Source organism: Talpa europaea (genome assembly GCF_964194135.1).
Source record: "Talpa europaea genome assembly, chromosome: 8".
In the NCBI taxonomy this organism is placed as follows: Eukaryota; Metazoa; Chordata; class Mammalia; order Eulipotyphla; family Talpidae; genus Talpa; species Talpa europaea.
Window position 1 is genome coordinate 47865714 of NC_140075.1, and position 26377 is coordinate 47892090.

At 41.5% G+C, this 26377-nt stretch overlaps 1 protein-coding gene across 3 annotated transcripts in view; it reads right to left on the bottom strand.

Moving 5' to 3' along the window:
• The window catches only part of RORA (RAR related orphan receptor A), a gene marked incomplete at its 3' end in the record, with an annotated part of 693863 nt that overhangs the window by 519778 nt on the left and 147708 nt on the right, over positions 1 to 26377 (bottom strand). Inside the window, exon 2 of one of the 3 annotated variants that reach the window (XM_084241125.1) lies at positions 15205 to 15258. The exons of the other annotated variants lie outside the window; for them this stretch is intronic. Within the exon in view, the coding sequence (XP_084097251.1) occupies positions 15205 to 15258 (54 nt within the window). The remainder of the gene's footprint in view (positions 1 to 15204; positions 15259 to 26377) is intronic. 3 annotated transcript variants of the gene reach the window in all.

Below are 26377 nucleotides of genomic sequence, written 5' to 3' on the forward strand. Positions count from 1 at the left end.
TGCAGCGCCAGTTCTATCCCCGGCTGCTCCCCGGCCACCAGAGGAGGGTCCCACATGGCGCGCAGACCTCTCCTGCCGCCCTCTGCTTCCCTCAGCAGTGTACTTCGGTCCTTCTGCCTGCTCTGCTCCCTGCTCTGGCTCTGGTGAATTCTCTCACCCTCCCGCGCGCTTCTGACTATACCCAGTGCATATATAAATAAACAAACAAATAAATAAATCTTTAAGAAAAAAAAATAAACAGCATGAGCAAATGGTATCATCACACAATGAACTGTTTATGAAAAAGGCCAAATTCTCCAGATGTATACATTAAGTAATGGTTAACTCTCTTTAACATTCTTGCACATAAAACTCAGCTTTGCTCTATCACAGCTAAAGAAGCCACATTGACTATTCTAAGCCTTTTTTTTTTTTTTATTCAAAGACTTAATTCAACCTTTCTGTAGCACAGTTGAATTATCATGGGCTCTAATTTTTTTTAATTTATTTATTTATGCATACAAGAGCTGGGGCACAGGTCAGAGATGTGGGAGGTGAGAGGATTTACCAGAGACAGAGTGGGGAATGGAACAGGCAGACTGACCAAAACACACTGCTGAGGGGAGCAGCAGGCAAGTAAGGAGAAGTCTGCTGCGCCACGTGGGCTGCTCCCTGGTGGGCCGGGGATCAAACTCATGCTGCATAGGCTGCCGACTGCTTCATAGTGTGGTGCTTAACCCCCTTTGCCACTAGGGAGGCCTGGGTTCTAACATTTTTATGGGTTGGTTTTCATTCAGATTCATCCTCACCCTTCACTATGGCAGTTTATGAAGTAAACATGGCATCCCTGAATGACCAGGAACACAGCAAGGGTTATTACTTATTTTGTGGCTAATGTTTACCAAGTACCTCAAACTATTCAGCAGAAAATCATTTCATTTCCCAAAGAACGTGTATTTGCCTGCTTCTTGTGTCACTGGGCAGTGCCTGTGCAGATGTTTTAACTGTGTAAGGTATTTCAGATGTTCAGGTCATCTGCTTGACCAATATTAGACCTACCATTTGAAATAATTTTAGAAAGAGGTGCCTTCAGAGATTCCAGCTGGTTTTTTAAAGCAGCATTTAAAGTACACAGGCAGAAAAGTTTGATCACTTTGAACTTTTATCACACATCAAAATTCCCTTTCTATATTTTTAGAACCATCTCAGTGAAAGTGTAGAATAGCATTGCTAATATCTATAGGCAGCAAACAGAATTATTAGGGTTTGAGAAGTATTTTCAGAAGAAATGGCTTTAAATAATTAACGTCATAGCAATTTTGCTCCATCTTCATCCAGTGGAGTAAATGTCCCTTGACGGGTAATATTCCTTATGTGAAGCTATGATTTCAGTTTGTTCAAGGTAACTGTATTATTACTGAAAGCATATTTTGATTAAATACAATGTCTTGGGAAACAATGTTACTTACAAGCAATAAACAACTCTTAAATATTCAATTAATTAGTTACCAACTCAAATGCATAAAAGGACCATATACTACTTCTATTTTTTAAAAAAGTACATGAAATTGAAGAAAATAAAAGAACTTATCAAGAAATAAGCTAGGAAACAGCAATATCCATAGCATGCACCAGTATTGGACAGTGTACTATTAATTTGCTAGCTCCTACATTAGCTACTGAGATGGGAGCCTTTGACTTGGCCCTTCCCTAAATTCTAGGGTAGGCATTAACATCCTTTACCAAAGGAAGAAAGAGGGGTTCAGAGGGGTCCAGTGTCTTGCCTAAGGTTATTTACCAGGGTCTCTCTGAATTCCATGTTCCTTCCACTATTCACAATGCCTCTCAAACTAAAGAAAGGAAAAAAGGGGAGAAATTGAAGTCTGATCCACCCAAGAAGACAAAATCCAGGATTATTCAGAGACATCAAATAAACCATATTTTGAGTAAATATGTGTTTTCTAGCCATTGGATCAACTATGATGTGATTCAAACTGGCTTTTATGAAAGCCAAAGATACCAGATGGACCGTCTTTCAATCTGGTGTTTTGTCATCTAAACACGGTCCTAGAAATCAAAACAAATAGAAACATAAAAACCATTTTTTAAAAATATGGGCAATCTCTATCCTAAAATAAAGGCAAAGAATGATAATTAGTTACCAAGACTGGGCCTGATTTACCATTTAAAAAAAAAGGCAGACACCCATCCGCTTTCCTTCTGCAAACAGTCACCCATCACTATTTCTGCTGAGTGGAGATAAAAATACAGTGATGTGGTTGGGTTGTCCAAAGGGCTACGAACAGTGCTCTGCCTGCTCAACCTTTGCAGCTTGCCTTCCCTCTTGCCCCTGACATTTTTTAGGTGTGCCATGAAAAGGCAATTCCTTTAATGATCCATACTTGACAAGATTTGAAATTAACCTTTTAGTGAATCTTTCGCATGCAATATGAAACAACAGAAGCAGTCGCAATGTGACATTTTTGGTAGGTGAGCACATCAAGTCGCCTGCCTCCAATGATCTTCCTGAACACCCAAGGAAGACATCTCAGGCTGCCAGGTTGCCTTAAACACACAGGCTGATGAAGAGAGAGGAAGGAAGCAGGAACAAACTCAATGAAGACTCTACCCAAAGTGAAGGTATTTCAACCCACTTCTCATTCAGTCTTATGTACTTGATTTTGCTGGCTATTTTAACATTCAAGTGAAAAAAGAAACAGGATAAAAGATAACAAGTATTATTTCTGCCTGTCAAGTTCACAAATGCAAAAATTCATGAACATTTGTTTTCTAACCCCTTATATACGCAAACGTGATCTTTCTGCCCATATGTTTCAGAAGGACTATGTTTAGTATTTGTGTTGGGAAGGCAAATGTCTTTAGCATTTCTTTAGATCTTACAAAGCTTTTTTTTTTTAAGATTTATTTATTTTTATACAAGAACTGGGGTACAGGCCAGCTGTGCAGGAGGGTGAGAGGATTCACCCAAGACAGAGCAGGGAACAGAACAGGCAGACCAACTGAAAATACACTGCTGAGGGGAGCAGCGGGTGAGACAGGAGAGGTTTGCCCCACCATGTGGGTATCTCCGCGGCCAGCAGGGATCGAACTGGCACTGCAGATGCTGCAGACAGCTTCACAGCACTGTGCTCAACCACCAGGGAAGCCCTTATAAAGCATTTTTGAACAAAAAGCACATGAAATTTGGAGTGGGCTTGCAACAGCACTGTGTAATAATCAACGTGACAATAAATCGTTATCCTCACCTCTAAGGCCCTTGCCTTGTTGCATCACTGGACTCAGTGTCTACCGATCATCTTTGAGGTATGGGCATGTGGAGAAACCTCCGGTTTCTTTGCTTTTTCCATTTCCTTAAAACAGGGAACTCAGGAGTATAAACCACAAACAAAAATATCAGTCTTTGTACAAGGCCACATTCAGGATCTATCACTTTATCCTTGAGAGTCTCATCTAGATTTATTAAAGAACAATGATTAAGCTAATATTAGGTGACTTGGGACTCTAGAGTTTCTAAAATTTCTCTATTCCTTCAGGGATCTGTCCTCCTACGGAAAAACATCACTTGTAAGAATAGTCCATGTTGGAAGGGGAGCCTGAAGGATGGGAATTTAGTTCAAAACAAAACAAAGTTTAAGAAATGCTTCAGAAGCAGATTCAGTTGAACTAAGAGTCTTGTGGGCCATTTACACATGAATATCATTTGCTTCTGCCTGGATAGGGCATATTCCATTCTTCAGGTCTATCTTTTATGGCTGGAGTAGTAAGGGAGGCCTCATGGAATAGGAAGAACTTCAAGGAGATCACATGGTGTACCTGGATGACTTGATAGGGCACAGAACAAGAGCAAAGGATGAGACCAGAACACACAAGGCATGACTGAGAAAAAGTGTTGGTTGAAAAGTTTAGGTAGGAGAAAGTTCTATCAAAAAGGCAGGGGACTGTACACTGGAGAGGATCAGGTTAAAATTCAAAGTCCATCACCAAAGCCATAGGGAGCCTTTTAAGAGTAATTCTGATCTTCCCTTAACCATTTGTTGAATGAATGAATGCACAGGAGATCAAAGTTCAGGAGGAAGAAAATGTTTTAAGGAACTAATATAAATAGAAGGCAGCAGTAAGGCCTTGGGTTCAGGCAGCAGTAGAAGCAAACAAAGATGATCTGAGGAGTATCAGGAAGGTTACAGACTAATTGAATTTCATAGGGTGAGTTGGGGGAGAGGAGACAAAGTTACTGGTAACCAAGCCTTTATGTTGGGGTGACCAGAAGTATTATGACAGCATTAACAGATACAGAGAATTCAGGCACACTTTGTCCTGACTTCCAGGACCTGTCCCTTTGTATTTTAAGCAGATGAGACACACAGTATTATAATTAGTCAGCACTACCCACTGGATGACAAACTAGGCAAGGGCAAACCCCACATCTCATTTGCCAAAGCACAAGACCTAACACAAAAGAAGTGCTTCACAAATATCTGCTGTTAAAGGCAGGCTCCATTTTGGGGGAATATGAGGTCCTCTGTTGGAAAACACAGTGGATACAGAGTGAAAAAGCATTTCCACATGTGACTAATACTGAAATTTGGGAGAGGTAATTTTTATATTTCTTAACTACAAATCACCAGCACCCATCTCCAATAATATTGTTAGTCCTGTATCTTCCTTACTAATGTGTGTCAGTTACATCCTTTCCTTTCCAGCGGACACAGGTAAATGTTACAGCTGTAAAGACAGATGGGGTCAGGATGAGAGAGAGGAGTAAAAGAAAGCCAGTAATGAAAACTCAGGGATGCCACCATCTAGACAGCAGGAAAAAGGAAATGTAGTTCCCAGTTGTCTTAGTGGAGTTAGAACAACCGAGATCCTCACCCACTGAAGGAAACACACAAAGTGCAGGTCAGCTGAGTCATCAGCACGTGACCTCAGGAGATGTTCACTGTACTTTAGAGTGATGTTGACTCAGCTGTAAATGCTGGTATTTGTCACTCTTTGAAGGATAGTTCATTTCATGTCTCCATTCTACCAAAGAGTTATTCAAATGAACCCATTTAGTATACATTTCTGGAGGAACAGAGGTTTGTAGAAGTCTTTCTTACTCCTTTCAAAATCTGCTTTGATATGTTATTGTGATTTATATCAACAAATACTTTCCTCCCGTGGGAAAATTGGAAGCCAGAATTTCTTGCTATTGATATGTTGTAATACAGTTCTTGATTTATTTTTTTAACCTATCCTGCCCCTAAATAGAGATCAGTGTAAAAGCTGAAGCAAGAATAGATGGCATTGAAGAGCAAAATTATGTCAATTCAAAGCTCCAGCATTGGCAGCCAATAGCTCTAACCAAGAAAAAGGAACTTGATTACTTCCAATAATAAAATAATTCATAAAACATAAAAGATAAATCAAAACACCATAGTTCCATATTTGAAAGAACTATGCTGTTCTGATAAGTACCACCCAACTACAAGCTTCCTACACCCCCTGGTAGCAGAGGGTATCTATATTATCTGATTGTTCCTCAGTGCCCAGGGCAAGCTGTGGCTGCATGCAGGTCCTCAGTAAACACTTGGTCACTGAGTAGACTGTGAGCTAACTCCTTACAGGGAGAGACATTTCACATTCTCAGGCTCACCCCTCCACACCTGGCACCATACTGTGTATAAGTGAACACCTGATAACCATGTTCTGTGGTGCTCTGACATCTACACTCCAGTTTGCATGTGCTCTTGGCTCGCCCTCCCTCCCCATTCTGCTCCAGCTAGCATCAATGCACTGTAGGAGGCGGCTTCTCCCTGGCCTTGTCCCAGGTGGTTGCCATGACAACACACCCTCCTAGCAGGCACTTGACAAGGGCCTTCCCTGACACATCAGGGCAGGAGGAGTGTTGGAGACCCTGAGGCCCACAGCAGGGGAAGAAGTGAGGAGAACCCACCCAGGGCTGATAACACCCCCTGGGTCCTAGACCACCGCCTGCTGCTCAGTGAAACCGGGGACTCCATCCCTAGCATTTCTGCTTTCTCACCCAAAAAGCACATGGAAAAGTACTTTGGAATGTGTGAGTGGTTACATATTTTGTTAATGAAAGAAGAATAGTGTGTAGTATCTGGCATCAAAAACAATTGAAGATATCTAGCCTGAATCTAAGCAGGTATCGCCAACATCTGTATGAGGAAGGAGCTGCTGTTCTGCCAGGAAATTTGGCATAGCAGGGCATGGCAGGAAGTGTCTATGTCAAGGTCATGCTGATGTGGAAGGCAGGTGTTCAGCCACGTGCTGCAGCAAAGCATGGATGGTTTTAGTGGGTTTTGGTGGCATGAAGTAGACAAGATTTTGGCCTCGTCCCTCATTCCAAAGTAATTGCCACATTTTAAGTTTTCTCATTCATCAGCCCTGAAGTCTTCATGATTTATTCATCCCTAGGTATTTTGAAAATAATTCCAATTTACAAAGCCTTTTTCTAATTGCAAGAGTTAAAAAGAAATTTAAACCACTGGCTTTATAGTTGTTAGGCACAGGGGCCCTACATAGCGATAGGATATCATGCATTATTATATCAGCACCTTGTGTATAGTAAATGCTCGATAAATATTAATGAGTTGAATAGAAACTCTAGAGGTAAAGCCAGTATCTCCACCCCAAGAGGCACTGCCCCATTTGCTAGGTCTCAGCTCTGCATGCCTGACAGTATACAGAGCAACACAGTCCTTCATCAAGGACAAAGGCATGCACCCACACCCCAGGTTTTTGTGTTTCTGTCTGGTCAAATTGCACAACTGGGAGTGGGCCTTGGATCACATGTCTCATGCTTGTCCCTCTCATAACTCTTTCCTCAAGATTCAGCTAAGGCCCTTCTCCCCACACTGCACTATGCCCTATCACCTCCCCTTCTCTGCAGTACTATTGATTCTGTACTTTGATGCAAAATAAGTAGCTCCTTTGGGCTACTTTCCTGCTGAGAGCAACCCTTTTTTCCCTGCTTAGGTGACAAGCTTAGGAATGCCATGCTGTTGATCCCAGTTTCCCTACTGTCCCCCTCCCCCACGTGAGTGGCCCAGATGCTAATGAGAGGAAGGAATGCATTCACCTCTGCTCCCCTGGCTGGAAAACTGTTCCTCTCCCTGGAGAGGCCTTGGGGATCCTGAAAGTCAGATCTGATCAAAAGGACAGAAAATAACCCAAGACAGTGTGGAGCCTGACAGAGGTCAGCACAGAGGAGGGAGCAGAAGGGGAGCATAGGAGGAGTGTTCCCACCTGGATGGAGTCTGCGAAGTGATCTCAGAGGAGGGGTCCTTGAACAGAACGTTCACTGAAAAATAGGAGGAGTGAGCCCACCAGTGAAGAACAGGGACAGGGTGTTTTGGGCAGAGAAAAAGCCTGGATCAAGGCTGGCCATGTCTGTGACTACTGCTTCTCAGAAGAGTAGCCTCAAGGAGTCCCTGGGCAGTACATACAATCCCTGTGTGTTCACTAAGGCATTCACGTCTGGGGTGACAACAGCGGTTACTCTCTCCTCTCCTGCACGCACAGAGACACAACAGGAGCTCTGTGACAGCATAAAATGCAGTCTTCACCTCCAAGTGTCACGGTGTACATGCCAACTTTCAAGGCTCAGAGACATGGTCTCCAAGGAAAGTCTGGATGAAGGATCTGGCAGGATAAGGTGTCCCACTTCAAATAAGCTCTTTTTCCATAGGTGATTTTTCTAATTCATTATAACCATCAGAAAAAGACAGAATTTACAGTTTGAGTATATCACTCCCAGACCAAGAGCTGCAGCACAAATGGATCAAAATGTCAGTTATAGAGGGCAATTCAGATGTGTTCACCCATGTGCTTGCTGACCCACAGGACACACCAGCTGGTCTGGCAAAGCCCCCCAATTAAGATACACCATCCAATGGCACCACGAACATAGCCTCCCCTTACAGACTGAATAATATTCAGTGTCTTCACAGTAAGGCACTGCTATTGCTCCTAACTAAAAATTCATTCCCCACATGGATTCTCTTGCTCTCAGGTTATCTTATTTCATAAAAAAGCTTGCAAAAAAGGTGGGCAGGGGGCGGCAGACACTATCCTATGGGAACATGGGAGAATTTTTATTCTCTATCAATGTAACATGAGCAAGCAAAAAGTTGTGTAATTTAGAAGCTGGTGTAAATGTTTAATAAACTTTATCTCTTATTATGTAAACATAAAGAGTAATTCAAATAAGGTTGCTCAACCTTATATCTGTACAAGAGGAATTTTTGGACATCAACATGATTAACCCACAGTGTAATAAAATATAATATAATGGTCCAGGTTGCCCTGGTTGAAAGCTTTGGTTTCCTATTTACTAACTCTCTGTACTTAGAAAAGTTCTTGAAAGTTTCTGAAACCTCAGTCTCCTCATCTTTGAAATGGGGATATTTATCTCCATAGGGCTGCTGAGAAGATTACATGGTCAATGCAAATAGGGTCTGGCACAATGTCTGGCTCACTAAATGAGAGTTTTCAACTGAAAAAGCCCAAGCAATTCCAAATGACGTTACCTGTAAAAACAGTGAAAAATGAGCCAGTGTTGCAAAGTAAAATAAGTGTATATTTGGTGTGACTGTTGAAAACAGGAGATGTTGGGAAAACCAAGTGGCAACCTAGTCCTGAGCTACCTTACTGTGAAAAATTGGGCATACCATTCACCTTACTGGGGCTCCCTTCCACTTCAGAATAAAGCATTAGTAGATTTAAAGCTCAATAATGTCTCAAACCCCTTCCAGTCATAACATTCTGGAATCAACGTTGAGGGCAGATGTGATGGCAAAGGTCAACGCAGTGCATTTTATAAACCATAATTAGAGGACAGAGTGACCAAGCCTATTGGCCAAATTATATAATTGGCCCTCTGCCTTCAGGGAGGGAGTGCCTGTGTGCAATTATGCAATCACATTCTGAAAGGTAAGGCACCAACTCACATCCTCTCATGAGAACAACTGCTCAAGCCAGTTTCCACCTAAGGTCATACAGGTACCTTTAGTCTGTACCTTCTTAGAACCAAATATTTGCATTGCTCTTTATTTTTGCAGTACTTGCAAAACAAAGGATACAGTTACTTTGCTCATTCTTACTGGCTTTAACAATTTTTTTTTTTTTAATAGAGGCATGCTTTATTTATTTGTTTGCTGGTTTGTTTGTTTGTTTTTTGTTTATACATGCACTGGGTACAGTCAGAAGCGCGGGAGGGTGAGAGAATTCACCAGAGCCAGAGCGGGGAGCAGAGCAGGCAGAAGGACCAAGTACACTGCTGAGGGGAGCAGCGGGCGGCAGGAGAGGTCTGCGCGCCATGTGGGACCCTCCTCCGGTGGCCGGGGAGCAGCCGGGGATCGAACCGGCGCTGCAGAGGCTGGGGGCAGCTTCGCAACCCAGCGCTCTACCGCTGCGCCACCGGGGAGGCCCCTCATTCTTACTGGCTTTATAGTAAACTAGTTAAATGAGCTACATCTTCCTATTCCAGGGCTATAATCTGATACTCCAACATAGCCTAAATCCTAGTGCAAACTTCACAGTGCATGAGAGTCACCTAGGGTGTTTGTTAAAAATGCAAACCCTACCCTTTCCATACCAATTCTTCAGGTCTAGAATGTACTATTTTAACAGTCTCCCCAAATTCCTGATGTCACTGGTCTGCACTGTGATAAACACTCTCTGACATTCATCATGGACTGGTTTGAGGAGACCATGCAGATGGCTAATCAACCACCATTACCTGAATTGAGACTTTCAACTTTCCCCCAATCAGGTAGTAAGAACAACAAATGCACAATGCCCCCACCCCTATTCCTCGCACAAAAGTGGAATTCTAGATTTCTAAGATGTAAGCCAACTGGAGAGCAATAAGCATTTCCCAAGCTCCCCAGCCCAGCCCTTGTCCCCTTACACCTAATGCTACCTCATTGCTTGCCCTGAGCCAGTTATTCAGTCCTTCTCATCTCCCCATGCAGACTGAAAAATAACCACTCCATCAGGTATGGAGAATCTGAGTCCAAAGTAATTAAGTAGTTCCAAGATGTTTCACAAATTAACAGTAGTGTTACCATTCAAAGCTCAGCTCAAATGTCACTTCTTCCAAGCAGGCTTCTTTGAAGGCAGTCCCTCCCCCCCAGGATATGCTGTTGCTTTCGCTCCTAGAAGACAACGTAACATCCCTACCTTCAAGCCTCAGGTAGCAGGTATCGTAATGCATGAAAATAGTAAGATCCTTATAGGTAGATACTATTGCTATATCAACTTTACCTCCTCTACTCCCTCTGAGAAGCCTGGCTCACTCCTCATAACCTGTGCTCCATTGCTATTTGCTCAAGAAAGCCTTGCCTGACCAAATTCAAACCTTTTTATTCTAGAAAGCTCATGGCATCATCTTCCTCAACTTTGCAGTAATAAATGCAACAGTCATTTTCCATATGTTCTGCTTACTGATCAATGCTTCTATTTGCTATAAGCTCCATGAGGACAATTAAGGGGATTAACACAAGGAAAATACCTTGAAAATATCTTAAATGAATGAGTAGATTCAGAGATCAATGATGTCTACCTTGGAGGCTGGTGGAAGATTATGGGACAGCTGTAGATGCTGGAATAGTTCCACCTCTAGCAGGTTATTTGATCTTAGTTGCTACATGCATTTGCATGAAGAAATCCAGTGTAATCTCTGGCTGGTAAAAGTTTGATTATAAAAGCAGGAGACAATGGGGATCTCAGAACATTACAAGGGTCTACCAAGACTTTGTTTTCATGACATAATCCACTTCCTTCATGAAAGACTCTGGTTTAGTGTCCTTTTCTCCAATGACTTCTTTGCTCTATCCAAAAAGCAGGGAATTTCTCTATCAAGGCTGCTATTTCATTCAAGAGTGGATGCAGTTTGGTGAAGTGTCCTAGTGGAGAGTCAATGATTGAATCATTGCTCCTCTTTGATAAGAGGAATCAAGGCTTTCACTTGTGCCTGCTTAGCTGACAAAGTTGCTACTAGTGTTTTGTAGCTATGTAAGGACTCCTTGTGCAGAAGTTTACTTGGACTCATCTACATTCAAGTTCAACATACCTGCCCATGTTCACCCATTGTCCATCAGCTTTTAACAAAGATTAATGACTGCACAGTGACAGACAGGCACTGTGGAACCAGAAATGGACAGCAGTACGCATAACATGTTCTTTAGCCCTAATGACACTTCAGAACAAAACGTGAGGTTGCCATTACTATGAATTTAAAGTGTCACTAGGGAAACTGGTTTTGCCTATTATTTTTTCCCCTCAAGGAAGAAATGATCAGGATCTGGGCAGTTTAGGAACCATGCAATTGTGAGAACTGAAGGCATATTCCTCAGGGACACAGAACATCCTTTCAAGAATGTTCTGATCTCTTAAGAACCAAGAAATGAAAATGTGGTTTCTCAAGTCCAAAAAGCCCAAATTTTCTTCTTCTAGATCCACATACCATGAATATAGTTAATAAGACAGGGGGAAAAAAGTGGGTTGGATAGGCCTTAGTTCATCTTAGCTTTTGGCATCTCATTAAGGAACATGTGAAGAAGATTATATTATGGATGGCCTGAGTCATGCTTTTGATTTTCATTCCAGCACTCTCCATGATTATACCCAATTATTTGCTCTGCCTTTTTCACCACAGACACATTTTGGTCAGTCTTTGTAGACAGTCTACAATGATTTGTAAACCCATTATGGGATTATCACCTATTATTCTGGTTACTCACCTCCAAATGCAATTTAGAGTTATTTTTTCCATAATCTCTGTTTATATAGATACTCTCTGATTCTTTTTTTTTCCCCAGTGTACATGGACTATTACTTACAATTTTGCTGTTAGAAAGATCCAGAAGTTTCTATACCCAAGATTATACAAAAGCGTTAAACTAGATCAGCCCTAACCAGTTCATACATCTCCATCCATTCAAAGAAATGACATTATATATCTATCCATTGTTTTCCCTGTCTGAGACAGTCTCCATCTCTGAGACTATTTTTTCTGATATCATATTCATTAAGAATTGTAGCATGCGAAAGTATCTGGAAATATGCATTATGTCAATTGTATTTATTTGTCAAATTCTCATTATTCAATTGTCCCATATTCGCTGACATCTTAGACTTCCTTTGACTTCAGAATATTAACTGTGCTGTGTATCTAGGTCTACACGAGCAAGTCACAATAAGTAAGTACATTATGAATCTGAACCATCAGCAGTTGATGCAAACCATTCTTGGAAAAAGGGGCTTATTTTGCCCTATCAAGGGTCTCAGCTATTGGTAATAACCACATTCACACATGTATCTATCTGTGCAGTGCTATTCCTTGTTTTAACTCATGTAGCTCTAGATCTGCAAGCTTCTACCCAGTAAAACAGCAACAGTTTACTGGGCATACAAGTAGTTAAACTTATCCCTCCATTGACAAAGATGCAGAAACAAGTACTCTTGAAAAAACAAAGAGAAATTAGTCTGATAATGAAAAACTACTGAAAGCAATTTACAAGCCATTCCCCTGACAGTATATAAACTCAATATACTGCACGTAACTCAGGGTCAATCTTTTCTTGATTCCTCCCTTCTAATCATATATCTTTATAGCAGCAACACTGACAACTGAAATTTCTTTCACTTGATGTTTCAGGGGGATATACAGTAGCAAACGTGGCTATGTATTAAAAGAAGCAAATGGCTTGCATTGTTTAAGTCAATGGATGCCTCTGATAATTAAAAAAATATAAAAAGGTTAATCAAGCAGTAATAAAACCAAGCATTCCCAGAATCTGAGCACTTGTGTAAAACCTAAATTTGTTGTTACATGCCCTTAAATAAACAGACTAGGAGATTGCCACAAGTAAGTTGGAACTTAAATGGTATAACTATTATTTCCTTAAGAATTTTTCAAGCCAGGAAAAAAAAGTTGCAAAATAAAATTGGGTGGAGAATATAATAAAAGGGGAGCAGTGGTATCCCAATGGAGAGAAAAGCAAAAAGAAATTTCAGAAAGGATAACAAATTAGTTTAGCAAAGTCACAATGAGAGAGGGCAGACAAAAATAAAGGCAAAGGATGTAGCGTCCAGGGAAAGAGGAAGGGGCAAGTGGAAACAGCTGGAGTTGTTCAGCTGTGTCAACATTCGGCTGTTTCACAGATTGACTAGCAAAGTGTCATCTGAAACCAATTACATTCCCAAAACCCCACGGACCCAGTTCATAACATTGATTAATCCACATTGTGAAAAAGTCCCCAAGCAAAACTAGAACAGCTGTCAGCCCTTGGAGCTCAAAAAACAGCAACTGCTTAAGGAAAAAAAAAAAAACAACAACAACAAAAAAAAAGATCCTCTTAAATTTTAGGGATTTTCAGAATGCAAGCCTACTGAAATTGAAGATAGATTTAAAACTGCTACTACCCATATCTGTTCAAGAACAACTGACTATAATTAGAAAAGCTGGGGTCATGTTAAAATAAACCCAAAGTCCATTCCCAAAATTGGAACACAACCTCCTCAAAGTCTGTAATATCTTGTATCTTTTTACTCCCTTCTGGAAATAACCCTGTGCATTTAATTTTTTTAAAACCTGTTTATTTTTTTCTCCTCATTATTTTAAATGCATCAACCTAATTCCTCTGGGCCAATCAAAATGTGGTTATATTTAATACATTTTCCAATAAAAAGTATTTTCTGTTCCTTGTTCCATTTCACAAAATAGAAGCATATATAACAACCCTGAGTTACAAAAATCTCATTTGGTCACGAATCACACATACATATGGCCACCAAACCCCTTCAATCTCCACAGCCTGTAAAGATGTTCATGAAACCTTGCCCTTGAATCTGAAGTTACTTCAACCAGACATCCTGTGACCAGGTGAGAGGAGACCCCAAAGTCATATAAATGGCCATGGAAGGCTCCATTTCTGTAGATTTGACCTGAAATCTCCACCATAAAACCGCAGGTGTGGTAGGAGCCCTTCATCCTTTGGATGGATTATTTCCAACAGAAATGATATGCTATTCATTGGTTCATTCATTCAACAAACATTTACTGAATGTCTACTTTCTACCTAACACTGGGTTTCAATATGTGCATTTACTATAAGTAAAATGAAGCTGGAGAGTGACTGGCCTATGCCAGATAATTAGGAATTTCTACAATTTGGACTAAAATCAAGGATTATCTGATACCTATTGTTAATTCTGTGCTATCAAAAAAAAAATTGCTACATTATGCCTAACATAGGTTTTCATAAATTAGGAGGGAGCCTGAGTAAGCAAAGCATCATTCCAATGGGAACTACATCCCAAGTTACAAAAAATGGGTATATATTTGATTTTAAGAACATAAACAGCATTTAAACATTCAGTTACTATGCTGCTGTGCTCCTCTGCATGTCCTATTAGTAATCTGATGGTCTCATCTGTTGAAATGCCACTCTGTAATTTCAGATTTAATGAAATTGAAGTGTCTTTGATATATTGATCCTTTTTATGCAAATATGTATACTTGCAGATCACAGCACTAACCAGTACCACAGGGTGAATTATTTCTCTCTGATTGAAATGATTTAAAGATATACAAACCTTGATTCAACTGGTGCATCCTTGGATTCAATAACTCAAAAATAAATAAAATAACACAACCCACAAGGCATAATGTCAAGAAAAGGAATCTAGGCTTATACTTTGGATTTCAGAATTGGAAGAAGGTTAACAAGAGCAACAAGTTACTTCACATGCAAAGAAATACTGTCACTAAATGCTGTTCTCCTAAGAGGAACAGCATTTTTTGAACTTTGCAGTAAGGTAACTTCTACACTAGGTTTTGAAGAACTTGGGGCCATTTACACTACAGATGGCATACTGATAGGGTGAAGGGCAAGACACAGAGACAGAGCAATAACAAGTAGTTTCTAGACAGAGGCTCTAATTCTTTTTACTATTTTTTTTTACCCAGAGGATATATATAATTATTGTTTTTTAAATGCTCATGATGTCACAGATAAAGAATACCAATTGCTCCCGACAGAATTCTAACTACAGTACGTGCTTATAAGAACAAATTACTGTTTATACATGGACAGGATTGCAAATGAGGGGAAGAACATTACAAATTACATGTTATTGAAAGAAAGCCAAAAACATTTCCATTTCTTTCTTTTTATGAAAATATATCATTACCTGCATCATGCCCCCTTCTCTCAATCCTCTCAATGGACATTGGCATTGATAAGCCTACAAGAAATACAATAGTAAGTTTAGGTTTTTATGTTATGAATTTAGAACATGGGAAAATATCCAGAGAAAAGGGAGCAAAATCACTCACATTTTCATATTCCATGTTTCTCTAAGAATCAGTTGAGTGAAAGGATTTGAACTTCACATGCTAAATGGAGAAATCACCTGTCCCAAGGACTACACACTGAATACGACTTTCAATAAATCTACTCTAATAAAAGGCCTAACCCTTACAAAAGTACTGCAGCTTAGAGAAAACCAAATTAATTTTTATGTAAGTTGGAGGTCTATTCTCTGCACATTTTAGCGAACAAAAAGTTACCATCAGCTACACCATTTTTGTTTTCTTATAAATTTCTATCTTACAAATTTCTATCTAGCTCTGCTCTGGGAAACATTATATGAAGCAATAAACATATCTTTGTCAACAAATGAATCCATGTTCTCTTCTGGAGCAGGGTTTGTGCCTTTTATTTGGGCCTACTTGCGACTCTGTGGAGGACAAAGGACCCCAATAATAGTGCCTCATTGGCTCTGATATTGTTTTGAGGATTTAATGAGTCCGGCTATGTAAAGAACTCAGATAGTAAAAGTGTTAGAATAATGTTGTGTTTCCATACCATTGGAGTTCTAGAAAAAAATGAGTTCAGGAATTTAGGTTTTGGCAAATCCACATGATTTTATGGCAGAAGGAGAAAGGGTTTTTTTTTTTTTAAGAAAGGCAGGGTTTTCTAGCCATTTTTCACCCACATCAAATGCATCTTTTCTTAACCCATTGCAGAAAAGCTGAGCTAGAGTAGGAGTGAGTATCTTCTCTGAAGTACAACTGGCAGAGACTTGCAAGTGGTCTCTTCTGTGCTGTAACAGCTCCTCAGAGCATCTAGTTGAGATTCATAAGCTAAAGGGTTTTTGTTTGATTGCGAGGCAAGGTAGAGGGCAGTGAGCAGGTGTACTATTAGTCACAACAAGCTTCCTTACTGTTCCTGTTTTATTTAAAACCAAGACATTCAATGACCCTGTGGATTATTAACAGCTCACATCTCAACAGGATGGCTGCTCCTAGGGTTGGAGGGGATATTAAAGGCCTACCTCCTTGCAGTATCATCAGACACTGCTGAGTGGCTCCAATTTCTCAAATGGCATGAACTGTCTAGCAACAGTGTCACTGCTTATATTCTGGACTGTGACTTGCCTCAACCCAGATGAATTCCAATGATACTGGTGTAGGGGATATTAGAAAAATGGTTTTATGGAGAGTCAAGAAAACCCCAGAACTGAAATTCTCATCTCCTCAGGTGTCTGACCTAAAGTGATGTAAATAGAGCCTCTCTGGTGGTGCAGCGGTTGAACACAGTGCTATGAAGCTGTCCACAGCCGCTGCAGTGCCGGTTCAATTCCTTGCTGACCAGGGAGATTCCCACATGGCGCGGCAGGCCTTTCCTGTCTCCCCCGCTGCTCCCCTCAGCAGTGTATTTTGGTCCTTCTGCCTGTTCTGCTCCCTGCTCTATCTTGGGTGAATCCTCTCACCCTCCCGTGCCTTTGGACTGTACCCAGTGCTTGTATAAATAATAAATAAATCTTTTTTTAAAAAAAATGAAAATAAAATACTAAAGTAAGGTAAATATTAAAGAGTAAGTGGGCATGTTACCTTCTCAAGCAACTCTCTGCATCAATTTGATTATACTTCACCTATTTTAGATTAGAGACAGGTAGGCCAGAATCATCTACTTTAAAAGAAAAATAAAAACCCTGCTGGGTTTGTTGGAGTTACTGAATTTCCTCACTGTTTTCCCAATGCAAATGCCAACCATCTCTGAATTCATTGCTTAATTAAATGGTATCAGACTCATTCATTTTCCGTAACATCAAGTGATTCTTTTCAATGAATAAAAGATATCATTTCTTAATTTCTTACCACCAAAGCTTTGTCTAACCACTCAAACTGAGCTTAACCAAAAAATGTGGGATTCGGGCCTGCCTCCCTGGTGGCGCAAAGGGTTAAGCACAGCACTATGAAGCAATCCACAGCCTCTGTAGCACCAGTTCAATCCCGGGCCAGCCAGGGAAAATCCCACAAGGTGCAGCAGACCTCTCCTGTCTCACCTGCTGCTCCCCTCAGCAGTGTATTTCAGTCAGACTGCCTGTTCTGCTCCCCACTCTGTCTCTAGTGAATCCTCTCTCCCACCCCTGCCACCCCGCCCGCTGCATCTCTGGCCTATACCCCAGCTCTTGTATGCATAAATAAATAAATCTTTAAAAAAAAAAAAAAGTGGGATTCTACTATGGCTCCAATGGCTTCCAACTCTAGAACCACGCAGACCACAGAACCGAGCCTAGGTACAAATCACAACAGTGGCTTTTCTATTATCATCAGGAGCAAGGAAAATTCCACAAGGACCTCTCCCCCCAATCACAGCAATACACTTTGATCTTATTCCTCCTTGGGAATGCTTGAAAGGGTAAACCTGCACCTTTAAATGCAATCTCAGATGAAGTGTTGGATGCATTTATGCTACCCTTTGTCTACAAGCCTTAAAAATCAAGACAGTAGAATGATAGCAGTGATGTCCATTGGGGAAACCGTCTGAGGAATTAAAAGCATCTGCAAGTTATCCATAAAGGCATTATGTAATGGAAAAGCACACACTGAATACCTTCTCTGTATCAGATTCCATCCTGAAATAGTCGAAGGTCCACTGAATTATACAGACAGAAATAGGTGTGAGGTGTGAACAACTGTTGTCATTCCACGTAGAATCTATTTCTTCTAAACTAAACTATAGATGGCACTTCTGCAAATCACCAGTTCTGTCATTTGGCCTGAAACTGATTGTGTTATTGAAATGCCTGTAAAGAAACAGACCACATCTACTAATTCCCTTCCTCCAAATTACCTTCTTTCACAAAGAAATGGGAAAAATACTCTTCGTTTACTACACTATTCCAGGGGAAAGTGTCATGAAAGTGGTAGACTCCTACACTCATGTGTGTCACTGTTCTAAGCTCCATCTTTTTTGTCTCAGAAGAGGATAAGGCCACACTTCCCAAGCTGTGAGTCGCAACAAACTCACAGGAAATCAGGGTAACATCCGTTAGACACAGCAGAGATGACTACTAACTACTTTAAAACTAACAAACGCTAGCTATTCTTCTTAGTCTAGGGGTGAAAAAGTTATTGAAACAGAGACATCATGAGCTGAGAAAGTATGGAAGCCCCACAAATCATTCATCAGACCTCAATGTCCTATGGAATCAGGCAAAAGAGTATATCTGTCCTTCAAGGTCACCTTGAAGGAAGCTGCCAAGGAAGATTTAATAGATTTTGTCACTGTGTGACATGTCACTTCAGATTCAAGAAGAAGAGACATTCCTGTTGAATTGTAGTTAGAAAGTTTTGGGATACTCTCAACCATGTTTGTAAGTTGCATAGCACAGTGCCTGCCATGTAATATGTGATCAATAATTTTTAGTAGTGGTCAGGGTGGGGGAGGAGGTTATAGTTATCTTTATACCTCTATCCAAACTTAGTTGTTGATTTTAAAAATGCAATATATCCTAACCTGTTTTTTACTCCAAGAGCAGATCCTTGCAAGGAGCCATGGAGCTGAACAAAGTTGAGTTTGTCAGTCTAAGTAAGTTACAATATGCAAAGTATGATAAACTCAGATCTTACCCACGCAGGACTGCTAGGTGTGTGTACACAGTATACACATAGAGCAACATGTAGCAGGCACCCTTTCCAGTAGTTTTTTTTTTTTTTCCCAAGATTTTATTTATGAATACAAGAGCTGGGGTACAGGCCAGAGGTGCGGGGGGTGAGAGGACCCTCCAGAGACAGAGTGGGAAACAGAACAGGCAGATTGACCAAAGTACACTGCTGCGGGGAGCAGCAGACAAGCCAGAAGAGGTCTGCTGCACCATGTGGGTTGCTCCCTGGTCGGCCGCGGATTGAACTCATGCTGCAGAGGCTGCAAACAGCTTCACAGACTGTGCCTAACCCCTTGTGCCACCAGTTGTTTAGTACACAACTTGCACAACCTTATGTAGTCACTCTACTCAAAATCCTAGACTCCCATATGATAGAACTGATGGGCTTCTCCAGCTAATGGTCACTCTTGGTTGAGTGCTAGCATAGTGCCTTCAGGCAACAAGAAATGGGAAAACAAACAGCAATGAAGGAATATGGCTAGAGTGTGGCCATCATGAGAGGAATTTCCAGAACTTGCTCAAGTATGCTGGGGTGCAGGACAAGCTCCAGACCTAGCAGGTGGCAGAAGTTTAGTTTAAGCAGAAAAGCAGCTGTGGGGAACAGGCATAGACACACATAGCCTTGAGTTAAACTCAGATCTGAGGGTCAGCGGGGGATGCAGGGCAGTGCCAAGACATACTCAGGTCCCATCACTTCAGAGATGCTGCCAGGTTAGGCCAAAGTAGGTTCTAACCCTACTACTTTTAACCCAGTAAACCTATCCATTCAAAAAGTAAGTCACAAATACCAGCCAGTGTTTGAGGCATTCAGGTACAGTCTCCCTCCCACTTTGTTTCAAAGTGTGTTTCATTCTATTTGATGGCTCCTTCATATTTCCTCTTGATCTCAGCCTTCCTACATTATCTTCCATTTTGCCCATTCCCTTGGATTGGGAAGATGAGGTAGTCCTGCTGAGTAGCATCAGCACCATGGGCCCAACCAAGCTGAGCTAGCTTGCTACCCATGTGAGTCCCACCCCTGCCCAGTACACCGTGGGTCCTAGGGCACACCTCTATTCTGAGAATAGGAAGTAATGAAGTAATATAAAATCACACATGTATATATCATAGCATTTTCAGAGTGAGCTCTCAGGTGCTAAGGAAGAAAGGACTTCTCCCATGCTTTCCCAGTGGGCGAGCTGTCGGGAAGGAGGATGTCTATCCTGAAAGTAGAAGAGTTTGAGCATTCTACAATTTGAGGGGAGTCCTGCAGGGATTTGCTTCAGACCTGCATCTCCATGCTCCATACCTTGCCAGCTCCTCTCCAGGGAGGGGGACATGCCCAGCACACAGGTTAACACCTGCCCATGGCTGGACCATGATCAGAATGGGCAGGACTGCTGTCCTTTCCCACAGACTTCTAGGTATAGCTTCTTTTTGTACTTTTTGTACTTGTCAGATTCCTGTCTCTGTGTGGTAACCATATTCTAGACTTGGTTGTGTTTAGGGTTCCAGCTATTCGTGCCTAGGCTGGTGGGGTAACTGGGAAGAGAGTCTGCTCACATGGTGGAGACAGGAGGGCTCATTTCGGTTGACATGACTTTGTTTTGTGTTCTATCACCCCTTATCAGAGAAACTCTATGGCATGTGTATACCTGCGCCCACATATACTTCACATACACTTGAGTGTACGTGAATGCATCAGGTTAACACATTAACAAAGTACTTGGTTGTCACTGAGCTGTGACTGTTGGTAGGACACCTTCATGCAGGAAACTGAGTGAAGAACTGAGTACTTGGAGTTAGGACAAAATCCCATCTTGACCCCTATCTCAATTGAGCAGAACGTCCTGTGAAACAGATAGGGCACATGCAATTAGCTCCAGTTTTGAGATGGGGAAACTCAGGTCTATCTGAGTTAGTGAGGTTAATGGATTTTCCCAGAGTCCCAATGCTACCACAGCAGAGCTGTGCCTTGACCCGAGTCTTTATTGTCTAAACGTTTCATCACACCACAGCTGCTTGGATTTTGGGCAAGAATCAGTGTCCTCCTCTGCCTACGATACATATTTGGTAGAGAAGACAAAAGATATGCTCTTCCAGGCCAAAAAAAAAAAAAAAAAGGCCAGTATCACATTCATATTATCTTGTACAACTATTGGGCTCTTTGAGGTGCTGGACAGCCTCGAGACATCCATATGAGGGGGTTCTATGGAGGGAGCCAGAGGGCAGTGACAAAGCTTTTCCTCACTTTTCCTCACTTTGAGGACGGAGTTTCACTCCGTCCTCTCGTCTCTAATTTTGCAAGTGCACCTCCACTTAAAAAAGTCAATGAAGTGTAGGGAGCCATGAGGAGTGTACACCAGTGCCTCCCAACCATAAGCACTCATCAGAATCATCTGGAAGGATGTTAGAGCACAAACTGCTGGGCCTGACCCCAAAGTTTCTGAGAACTGGGGTAAAAAATGCGCATTTTAAACACATTCCCAAGTGCTGCTGATGCTGCTGGTTGAGGGCACCAGACTCTGAGAACCACAGACACATATCAAACTGTCTTGTCTCAGAGCCCAACTTGCTGCTCCATACGTAGCAGACACTGAGTAAACATCAAGGAGGGCATCTGCTGATCATCTGAAGAAAAATATTTAAGCAGCTTCTGTGCTCAGCTGTGTCTTAAATCCACTGTGGTACAAGATAAAAATCCCTGCCCTCTAGGAACACATAAGCTAAAGATAGAACAATTCACACAGACACACAAAGAAAGATAAGAGTACCCTATTCCGATTATAATAAATCCCCTGGAATAAAACAAAAGGCTTACAATGGGGACTGCTAAGTTCCCTGGGAGGTTTCCAAAGTTTGTGCTTTCTAATTTTCAATGACACCATGATCGTCCAGGGAGCATCGTGCAGCTGGCATGACCATGGTGCTAAGATCAGCCTGGGCTGCTCTGACCTCCTGACATGTGAGCCCTTGACTGCCATCAAGTTGCTCTGACAGGCAGATGTGGCTGTAGAAAGTCTTTACAGAAACGGGTTTAAATGTGGGGGACTCATGGTATCAAAGATCTGTGAACTGTTAGGCTATGCAGACGAATCATCAAAATAAACATCTTTTTTTGCTCTACCCCCTCCCCTTGCTTGTTTGAAGAAAAGAGCTCTTAATTGCTTCTTGAACTGCACACAAGTGGGCCGTTGACTGTGACTGTAATTCAGCATGGAGCAGCGAGGAAAACTCTAAAACAGATTTTGTTGAGAAAATGTCTTAAATGGCAAAAATGCTGCTGCAGCAGCAGCAGGCATAGGGCACTGCTAAGTAAAACAAGATCTTCAAGAACAGCTTGGGATAGTATGAGCAGTTGAAGCAATCGTTAGTTGTTGATGATACCAGGTGTGATCAATGGGAACACATTTTTAAAGTGGTGGTGGTAATGGGGGTGGGGGGCATTATTGAGAGGCAGGAAAACAAACAGAAAATATTTCAGAAGGATGTCATGTTGTGGATGACCTCCCAGACTCAGATTCCTAATGAAGAACAAAGATGCTATTTAAGGAAATTCAAGAATTCCACATTCAGTCATTTGCTATTTACTACCTTTCCACATCCATGTCCTTGGAAAACTGTTACATCCTAAGAGGTCTGAATCCTTTCCCTTCAGTCTTGACTACAGTTACCTGGAAAGAGTTTTGGATTTGGAGAGGCATGAAATGTTTGTTGCCTACTGCCAGGTCCACTTCATATAAAGTTACCGCCTCCTCTGTGTCAGCAGCGCTGGCTACAGGAACTAGAAAAGGGATGCCTGCAAACAAAAAGCCTACTACCAACTATGTGCCTTCTCTAAATATTTCTCTCTGAGTCTATCTGAGAAAGATGCAGATTTTCCAAAGGAAGCTCTTCTTCAAAAGTGTGCTTTGTTACTTCTCCATGCTGGTAGGTCCCTGTAACAAATGCTCAGTTTCTTTGAAACCTCCCATTTCCTTCCATCCAAAGAAATCTCTTCTTTCCTTAAATACCACTGACACTAAACCTACCCTTCCTCCTTCGCCCCAGGGAAGGGTCCAGTGAGGGCCCCCACTTCTGCCCTTTACCTAGTGGCTGTGTCACATTCTCAGTAATAGTGAACTGCAATCTTGTCTGCAGGGAAGAGAGCGGGTCCTCTTGTCCAGGGAAGAGCTGGTACCCTGGACTTCCTACTAACAAAGCAACCACTGGGTAATGCAATAGTAGCTGATCATAACTAGAATCTACTGAGTCCCTAATGCTGCAATGAGTCCATATAAACGGCTTAAAACAGTTTCTCTCACTCAGTCCCAACAATAACCCAATCAGGTATTTTCATGAACCCACTGTACAGAGAAGAAAAGTGATACAGAAAACAAGTAAATGGCAGAAGTCAGGGTAGTAATAGTAAAGTCATATTTGAATCCCCATCTAAAGTCAGTCTCCAAACTCTTATACACTATTTATGACCAGAGACCATGCCACAACAAGGTCACAGCACACAAAGGAACAACTGGAAGGAAGGTACGCATTTTTCTCTGTTTCACAGAATCAGGGGCAACATGTCCATCACACAACAGGAAATGAGCTGGGCGATGTTCTTTATAGACTATTTCTAAACATCGCAACAACTATAAACGGTGAGCTGTTTTATCCTCATTTAACAAATAAACCTGCAGTCCATGCAACTGAATAACACACCTACACTTCCACAGGTGGTAGGTATAGCAGATTAAATTAGAAAGCCCATGTGCTTCCCTCTCTGCCTTCTTGGCTCCATTTGTCCAAGATCCCTTATAAGCCAATTACAAGTTTATTACCATCGTTCTCCCAACTAGAAGAAAAAAATATCAACTATAATCCAGTACTATTCTAAGACTATACCCTTCAAGACTATACCCTTGAAGACCTTACATACTCTGAGATCAGAAATGAAGCCACCAATTCATTTAAACAATGTCTTCAAATTCTCATATAACAGGAAAGCACTTAAAAAAAAAGCAACACTGAAATGTATTAATGGATCAATTAAAGTGATTACTTATTTTACTACCAGCTCTTAGATGCAGTTCCATATTTTTCAGCTAGCTTGTAAACCTTTCTTCATGACAAAAGCCTGACTTTATTTCCCTAGTGGCAAGGTATGTGCTCTTCCTCTTAAGTAATTGCAAATAGTGGAAAAGGATTTCAAGGGTCTCTTAACCTAAGCTAAATCTCTCATATATTTTCTGCTGAGTCAGAAGGATTATGTAAAAAATTCATAAGTTCAAATGTCATTGTTGACTTCCTTCTAAATTCCTAAGAGAAGGATGGGAAGGGGGGGGGAAAGCAGACAAGGGGGGGAAAGCAGACAAGGGCTTTGCTTAGCAAGTGTGTATTAAGATGTCATGTCCCTGCCCTCAGTCATAGTGGAGGTCCTGGAAGGGTAAATGTCCTCCCCTTGTTCAAAAAGCTGGCAGGAACTTGGGGAAGGGAAACATCCAAATTCCATGAGCTTCACTCTTTCTGGCCTGGGCACGTCTGGATAGTGGTGATGACAAGTTCATGTTATGGATCAGACCTGCTTTTGAAACCTGGCTCTATTGCATTATTTACTGTGAGCAAGTTATTTAACCTTTTGAGGACTCAGTTTCCAAATGGAGACAATACTATTTACAATTAAGGGTGGGAAGGAGTGAAACATGTATTTAAAGAGGCCCACACATGACCAGCCTGTAGTGAGGATTATGAAAGTCAAGGAGGGTGCACAGGTGAATAGAGATGCTGGCCTGTTTGCCACGAGGCAGGCAGCTCAGATTCCCTCTATTAATTAGCCAGGCCTTTGTACTCCTTCATTTGGTTGCATCTTCCACTCCTCTACTACCAGGTCTCATGAAAGTTACATCTGGTTAACCTTTATTCGCCCTTCAAAGACTAACATAAACCTCCATCCATGCACATTTCTTCTTGAAACTCCCATTTCATTGCATTCCATCACAGGAGTGACAATTCATCCACCCTATATGCACTCAAAGCACCTAAGTTTAGCTATATCTCAGCACCTGCCACTTGCTTCTGGGAGTCCCTATTTTCTTGCCTATACCCCTTATCAGAGTGTAGTTCAGTAAATGGACAGCAACAAGTATTCAAGAACCATTTGTGGGGTTTCCCTGGTGGCACAGGAATTAAAGTCTCAGCATTATCAAGCTATCGCCAGCCACTATAAGCTATAGCCAGCCACTACAGCATGATGGCATGAGTTTGATCCGTGGCCAGGGAGCCAACCCACATGGCACAGCAGACCTCTCCTGTCTAGCCCACTGCTCCCCTCAGCAGTGTATTTTGGTGTATCTGCCGGTTCTGCTCCCTACTCTGTCCCTGATGGATTCTCTCACCCCTCCCTACCTCTGCTTACACCTCAGTTCTTGTATAAATAAATAAATAAAAATAAATATCTTTTTTTTAAAAGAACTATTTGTGTAGGAGATGAGTGAATGAAAACAAATACATAACATGTCTAAACCCCCATAAAACTGCCCTTAATAGAAAGTACATGGGTCAATTATGGCATCAAATTCTGTTGTCCCATCTTGTGTCTGGTGTCATTAAATCTTTGGAAAAGAAGTTGAGATGGTTGTGGCGTGACTTTTAGAATGTTCTACTACATCAGTTGCTTGTGTACACAGTGGGTGTAAGAGCACATCACACATCTTGGTTGACCCTCGGTAAGATCACTGTTGCCAGATTTGGGGTTAACATAGGTGCAATTCAGATGCTTATGCTAACTTCTGGCATAAACAAATGTGGAAAGAATTCAGGTCAGTGCAGCCATTAGTAACAATATCTTCTTGCTCTCCTGGGAGCCATTTCAGATTTTGGCTTCACCTGCCCCCCTACATAAAGAGACTGGGATGGGACTGCAGCTTCTAGAATTACAACCATTTTGTCAACTTGTCATTTAACTCACAGTCTGGCTGGTGCCTCTCCCCCTGGGTCTGGAGACATTTTGCACAGGAAGAAAGCAGTAAAGTGAACAGTCACAGGACCAGTGAATTCTCCAATCTTCAAAGACCCTTGTTCTGTCCCACAGTACATACATATTTCTGGTAAGCACCATGGAGAGCCTTGCATCTGTCACCTCCTACACTGCTGGGAATCAAAGCACTTACCCCCAGGAGATGTTTTCTAAAGACCCAAGGGCACCAGGCCATCTTATCCTTACTCCCTTGGCAGCTTCCCTGGCTGCATGAAAATACCTGAAAAGGCTAACTTTGTCTGTTCCTTATTATTGCTTTAAAAATAAGAGTAGGCTTAACCTTTAGGGGTTTATATTTGGGAGAAGGAAATGAACTAGATACAACTTATAAAAAAGCAGAAGGGTGAATAATTTTAAAAATTATTTGCAGGTTTGGGACCAAAAGATGTAGATACATAGATCTGCAGTTGTTGA